Raw genomic sequence first — 6,647 nt, 5'->3', positions numbered from 1 at the left:
CTGATAGAAAGAAAAGAAAATATGCTTTCATAATTCACTCCAAAAGCTAACTAAAATTACATTTGTGTAATCCAGATGTGTTTGCTTTCCACATTTGTTGTATGTGGTTAAAGGTACTGGCCAACACATCTCTCCTAAAACAGAGCCCTAAAATAAAGGGTCTGTTATCTCAAGTGAAGAATTTTAATTTCACCCTGAAGACAGAGGTAAAGGTTTAGTTTAAAAAACAAAACAAAACAAAAAACCAAAAAAACCAAAAAAAAAAAAAAAAAAAAAAAAAAAAACCAAAGCAAACTTCACTTTGGGTTGTGTATAAGTGGGTTTTAATCAAAATTTTGACTGGATTAAAAAATGTGGTGTAGGACCATGGTCTGTATTCTGTCAATTATATTTTAAATAAACGCTGGTTGGCCAGTAGCCAGGCAGGAAGTATAGGCAGGACAACCAGACAGGAAGTAGAGGCAGGTCAATGAGAACAGGAGAATTCTGGGGAAAAAGGAAGCCCATTGCTCTGCAGTCCCCGCCCAGACACAGAAGAAGCAAGATGTGACTGCCTCACTGAAAAAGGTACCAAGTCATGTGGCTAACATATACTAGAATAATGGGCTAATAATAAGAGTTAATAAGAAGCCTGAGCTAACAGACCAATCAGATTAAAACTAATGAAGACCTCTGTGTGATTTCTTTGGGACTTAACAATTGCAGGAACCAGGCAGGACAGAAAACCCCAACAACAGAAATGTCTCTTGGTGACTAGTGTTATCTAAGAAGGAAAGCAACAAAGGAAATAAAACACCATTCCTGTCAGAAATCACTGCCTTAACCAACTGCAAAGAATAAAACACTTTGTGGGTATTTCCCATCCATTCAAAACCTGTAAGAGCTGAATCAAGTTCTGCATTTTTTAAAGAGTGTTATTATTTTCCTTTTGACACACTGTCTTCTATTACCATGTTTCATTTCCTAGAAAATTTTACGTTCAGTTTCCACACAGAAATGTACATAAGACTGTCTATACATTCTTATCGAAATAGTCTTTCTTAGGTTCCATTGCCCATGATGCTTAAGTAACTGAGAGGGGCACTCTTAGATGAATAGAGTCAGGATAAAGGATAGGTCACATATTTTGTCATCCCATGGATATTATCATTCAAGTGATAAAAACTTAGAGATACCTGGTGGCAAGTGGGGCACAAATATGTTTGCCACATCTATGTCTGGCTGCATTTGAATCTCAGATCCAGCCCAGTTAACTGCCCACTCTTTTCTTCTCCAAGGCCTACCTACCCTGCCTTGTGGCACTGTAGCAAGTGACAGGTTTTCCTCTGATGTACTTTCTAAATGTTAATTCACCAAGCATTATTCCTCACCATTAAAATCTATACAGTGTGCCAGTCCATTTAGGTTGATTCTTGAGTAATAGCATCTCCTCTTAGATAACTGTCACTGTCTAGGGAAAAGTGCTGTCCTAAAGCATGAAAGCATAGTTTGGACCGCTAGCAGCTGTATGAAGAATTGGGTGTTGTACACCTGTAATGCCAGCACTGGGGAGGTAGAGACAAGAGGATCCCTGGGGATCACCAGTCAGCAAGTCTAGCCAAATTAGTGTTGTTGGTGCATTGAGAGAGCTGTCTTTAGAATAACATACAATGTTGTATATGTTTGTCTCAAAAAATAAGATGAACTATCTAGAGAGAAACTTGATGCTTATCTTCTGGCTTACCACCCACTCCCATCAACACACACACACACACACACACACACACACACACACACACACACACACGTAATTGGTACTGTTTAAATTTTTCTTTAAATCCATCGTTTGCAAATTTTAAGGACACAATGCAAAAACACAGGTCCAATTTCCAGAAACTCTGAGCAGAAGCAGATAGAAATGGAAATTCCTATTTCTCAGTGTCTTACTTAGGTGACCCGGGAGATACAATCAAAGAGACACTCTTGGCTTTACCATGTCTACACTCACTTGTGAGGACGGACTGAAACTCCGGTCAGTCTTAATGGATGCTCTGGGCTGACTGGTTCTCAGCAGCCGCAGGACAGGTCTCTGGTACTCCGCTCCTGCGGTTACCATGCTGTAGGCTGGAGGGACCACTGTGGTTTGCTTCTGTAGGAGCTGTAAGATGGTCTGGATGTCTGTTGTCATTTGGGATTCAAGTCTGCAAGACATGCGGAAAGGGGAAAGATAATCTTGAATAGTCATGACCTGTAAGAAAGGTCAATGCTGAGAAAGCATTGGCACTACCAACAAACCGAACTATGGGTGACCCTGGACAGGAAAGACAGGAGCAGGCAGAGACACTCTCTTCTACCAGATCCTTTCTGTAGAATAAATTACTCTGACTCAGACCATCGATTTCTTATGCCCATATTAACAGAAAAACAGGGGTTATGTACAATAAGCTTTATTTCTACAAAACTTTATTGATTTTAAAACAAATCACATTTAGAATATTGTAACCAATAATTATCTGATTTTGATTAGGTTTTTACTTAACTATTTGTGAACTGTTTTCTCCTTCTTCACAGAAGAACTTGGTAACCTATTTCTTTTCTTTTATGTTCATTTTTATTTTTAGTTTATTGGTGTTTTGCCTGCATGTATGTCTGTATGAAGGTGTCAGATCCCCTAGAATTGGAGTTACGAACAGCTCTGAGCTGCCATGCAGGTGCTGGGGATTGAACCTGGGTACTTGGGAAGTGCAAACAGTGCTCGTAACCACTGAGCCCCAGTAACACATTTCTTTACAATTAGAGCATTTCAGGAAAACTTCTTACGAAATTTGTGTTTTTACTATGTGCTGGCTAATCTTATGTCAACTTGACACACAGACTAGCGTCATCTGATAGGAGGGAACCTCAGCTGAGAAAATGCCTCCGTAAGATTGGCTGTAGGAATTTTCTTAAGTAGTGACCGCTAGGGGTGGGTCAAGCAAATTGTGGGTGGTGTCCTTCCTGGGCAGATGGTCCTGGGCTCTATAAGAAAGCAGGCTGAGCAAGCTATGGGGAGCAAGCCAGTAAGCAACACTCCTCCATGGCCTCTGCATCAGCTCTTGCCTCCAGGTTTCAGCCCTGTTTGAGCTCCCGTTCTGACTTCCTTTGATGATGGACAGTGCTGTGGAAGTGTAAGCTGAATAAACCCTTCCCTCCCCATCTTGCTTTGCTCATGGTGTTTCCTCCCAGGGACAGACAGTAACCCTGACTAAGACACACTATTTGACCTTGCCTCTCTCCCCTTCAAGGAAAGTTCTATATATGAGTCATCATACTTTCTTTTTAAAATTATTTTATTTTATTTTAATGATTAACACTGTTGAACGTTAAATACCTTTCCTATCTTTGGTTCAGAGCTTTAATATTTCAGAGACAGAGCAAACTTCAAGTTTATTCGCTTCTATAACCCATCTGGCTTGCACAATGTACAAACAACCATTGCTTTCTCCAAAGCCTACCAGTAGTCAACCATTCATTTTAAAATAAATTTCAAGACAAAGCTGCAAAATATAATTGGTTTGTGCCAAGTCCAAAGGAAACTCCAACTCCCCAAACTCTAAAAGACAGTCTAAATATCCAGGAATGAGCTCAACCTGGACTATAGAGGATCTCTGGCAGTCAGATAAAAAGCTAGTGTTCCTCAGCAACTTGTGGAAACCCAGTCCCCATCTGCCAGAAGGAGTCGTTTCCCTTACCTCTGGCAGAGGAACATATAGCTTTCCATTGATATATAACCTCCAGCACATATCGCTATATCAAGGTAGCCTCAGGCTCCCTCAGTCCCTACTCAGAAGCACTTGTTATATACCTCAAGTCGGTGCTGACTTTCCAGCCCTTCTCACCTCCTTCTGCATCCCAAACCCCTCCAGCTGATGGACTTCCCTGCCCTCCCTACTCATCCCTCTTATAACCCAATGTTTCTCACTCCTCTGGCCTCCTGTTATTCTCATCACGCTTTCTCCACCCCCTATCCCCCGTTCTTCTCCCCTTTCTTGCAGATAGCCCTGGTCATGTCCATTCTTCTGCTCTGGACTTTTCCAGATGCCTCTGGGCTGTTTTCTATCTCAAAAAATAAAACAAAACAAAGCAAAACTAAAACCTTTCCCTTTAACCACACCTCGGACTTCTCACGCCAGGAGCTCCTTTCACATACATCTGCTCTCACATACAGTTAATTCCCTGGTGTGGACGGCTTAAGATATGGGATTTCGTGGGTATAAGAACAAAATTTGTACCATATGCCTTTTTAGAACGTTTTTGAATTATCCTATTTGTGCCTATGATTTACCATTGAATTAAAAAAAAGAGAGAGAGAGCAGTACATTTTAGAACTATTTGCCCTATTAAGTAAATGTATTTATGGAAATTAGTTTTGTTTCAAAAACTGAAAATCTGGGAAACATTAGAAAAGCTACATGTTATTTTTAATTTTATTTCTAAGATAGTATCTTCCTGTATAGCGAGGTCAGTCTAGCCTAGCACTTTCTTCTCAAGTCTCTGGAGTTGGTGGAATTACAGGCATGCCAGACAATAGGTTCTTTTTACCTCTTAATAGTAACATTAAAATCTTCTTTTGAATTAAAATATATCCTTATAGATTTTCTTTCATCAGTAAATATGGCCAGAGAGTGCCTTAGTATTCTTCCTACCAATAGTTTATAAAATATATCTGATTGTGTCACATAAATGCCACGGCTGCATGCTGGAAATGAAAAAATACAGTTCAACTAGCCGATTACTAAATGCCTGATGTAATTGTGGTACAAATTCAATAGAACTGAACGATTATTTTGTTGTTATGAATCGATTCCTCATCTCATACTTTAGGTTCAGTGCAAATTATGTCTGCATCAATAATTCTTCCCCGTTTAACTCATTCAGAATTATTCTGTCCTGGGGGGAGACAGGCCAGAGGTCTTGTATTCCTGCTGAGGTCGTTTCAGGTTTCACTAGAATTTGATCTCCTTGATGGAGATCCCACGGAAAACTCCCCAACTCTATTTATTCTAGGAACCCAAGGTTAGGATATCTTAGGTAATTTAGCTTCTGTTAAACTGCCTGTTTGTGAGGGGGCTCTCCAGTTAACCGCTTGTCTTAGCTTTTGTTAAACTGCTTGTTTCTGCAACCCTCCCTCCTGAAGTCAGTGAGATGCCAGGGCGTGGTTTCTGCTTTTAAAAAGCCCTGTGTTCTGGACAGTAGGGGCCACACCTAGATCCCCAAACATTTGGGTGTGTTTCCAGCTGGCTTGAATGAAGAGTTTCAATTGCTTGTATACACTATGTCTGAGTGTGCCTTCTTCGTTGAGCTCCCCTAACAATTTCTTTTTCCCCCGAGCCCCAAATAAAATTCTAAATTCAAGCTTCTTCATGAATATTTCTACAAATTTAGCCTGTTAATAATGGCATTGAAGTCGTGAATGAACTGCGTGATGCTCTTTACTCTGGTTGCCAGGATACACTGTTGAAGGTGAAATGACTTATCTGTGGAGGTATTGGAGTAAAAGCTTCACTGACAAGTCATATCGAAGATGATGATATTTGAGTCCTTTAAAGCCTTTGTTAAACAGTGACAGTCTTTAAGAAAGAAAAAGTCTCTTTAAAATAGGTTCTATTTAAATAAAGTCGATGCAGACACACTTACAGGCAGCTATATGCCCGATCGTTGCTGTCTGCAGCTGTGAGTGGGACTTCTCACATGGAAGAGGAAGTAGCTGGTGTACAGTGAGACTGGACACCATTTCTGCTAATACTATATACGACTAGACTTTCACTATCAACTTGACTTGGCTGTTGCGAGGAAATTTTGCCTAAGGAAGATGAGCCTAGGTCAGGAGCTGGGTTTTATCAGCATAGGAATAGCTACGACTCAGCACGTCTGGACTTCTTCCTAATCAACCTTCACCAAGTCTTGCTAAGTCTCGCTTCTCTTCTCCCCTGAATTCCAAAGCAGTAGGTCATGAATTTTGTGCAATCTTACTTTTTTATTTTTATGGTTTGAATCTAAACCGCTATCTCTAGGAGCCTCATATGTTGGAGGATTAGTCTCAGGCAGGTTAATCCTGTCATGGAGCAGTGATTGGACCACAGGGGCTCCGACCTAATCACTACATGAAGCCATAGGTGGATTTGTAATTTGATGGCACTCCCTGGAAGCAATGGAAGCCATCTGAGTTGGGGCCAAGTTGGAGGAAGTGTATCAACAAGAGTGTGCCCATGGGGCATGTATCTTGGTGTAGGCACCTTTCTGGGTACCACGTTTTCCGGCCTTCATGTTCTCCCTCACCACATCGCGCACTAAGTCAAAGAAGACAGGGTCTGAAACCGAGCCAATGCAAAACTTGCCTCCTTTGAAATTGCTCCTCTAGACTGGGAAAATCAGCACAGTTCCCTTCCTTGAAGGCCCAGACTCCAAAGACCCGCAAGCGTTGTACTTTGCTGTGTCCTTCCTGAGACTTGATGTATGTGACTGTCCCTCAGTCTCCTTTCTTACATTATTTTTAATGCTTTACAAAGTTATTCTTTTATCTTTGTGATTATAATATAATTACGTCATTTTGTTTGCCCTGCCTCCCTCCAAACCTTCCCATATACTTCTTTCAAATTCATGGCCTCTTTTTTCATTAATCGTTTTTA

At 40.8% G+C, this 6,647-nt stretch overlaps 1 protein-coding gene across 3 annotated transcripts in view; it reads right to left on the bottom strand.

Annotated features, from left to right (window-relative positions):
* Positions 1-6,647, bottom strand: part of Kcnh7 (potassium voltage-gated channel subfamily H member 7) — a 426,118-nt gene that overhangs the window by 9,608 nt on the left and 409,863 nt on the right. For all 3 annotated transcript variants that reach the window (XM_038335737.1, XM_038335738.1, XM_038335739.1), the window contains one exon: positions 1,988-2,180. In XM_038335737.1, coding sequence (XP_038191665.1) covers positions 1,988-2,180 — 193 coding nt within the window. The remainder of the gene's footprint in view (positions 1-1,987; positions 2,181-6,647) is intronic.

The sequence above is a fragment of the Arvicola amphibius genome, chromosome 7, assembly GCF_903992535.2.
Source record: "Arvicola amphibius chromosome 7, mArvAmp1.2, whole genome shotgun sequence".
In the NCBI taxonomy this organism is placed as follows: domain Eukaryota; kingdom Metazoa; phylum Chordata; class Mammalia; order Rodentia; family Cricetidae; genus Arvicola; species Arvicola amphibius.
Note: the sequence above shows the minus strand (reverse complement) of the source record. Positions and strands in the feature narration are given on the sequence as shown.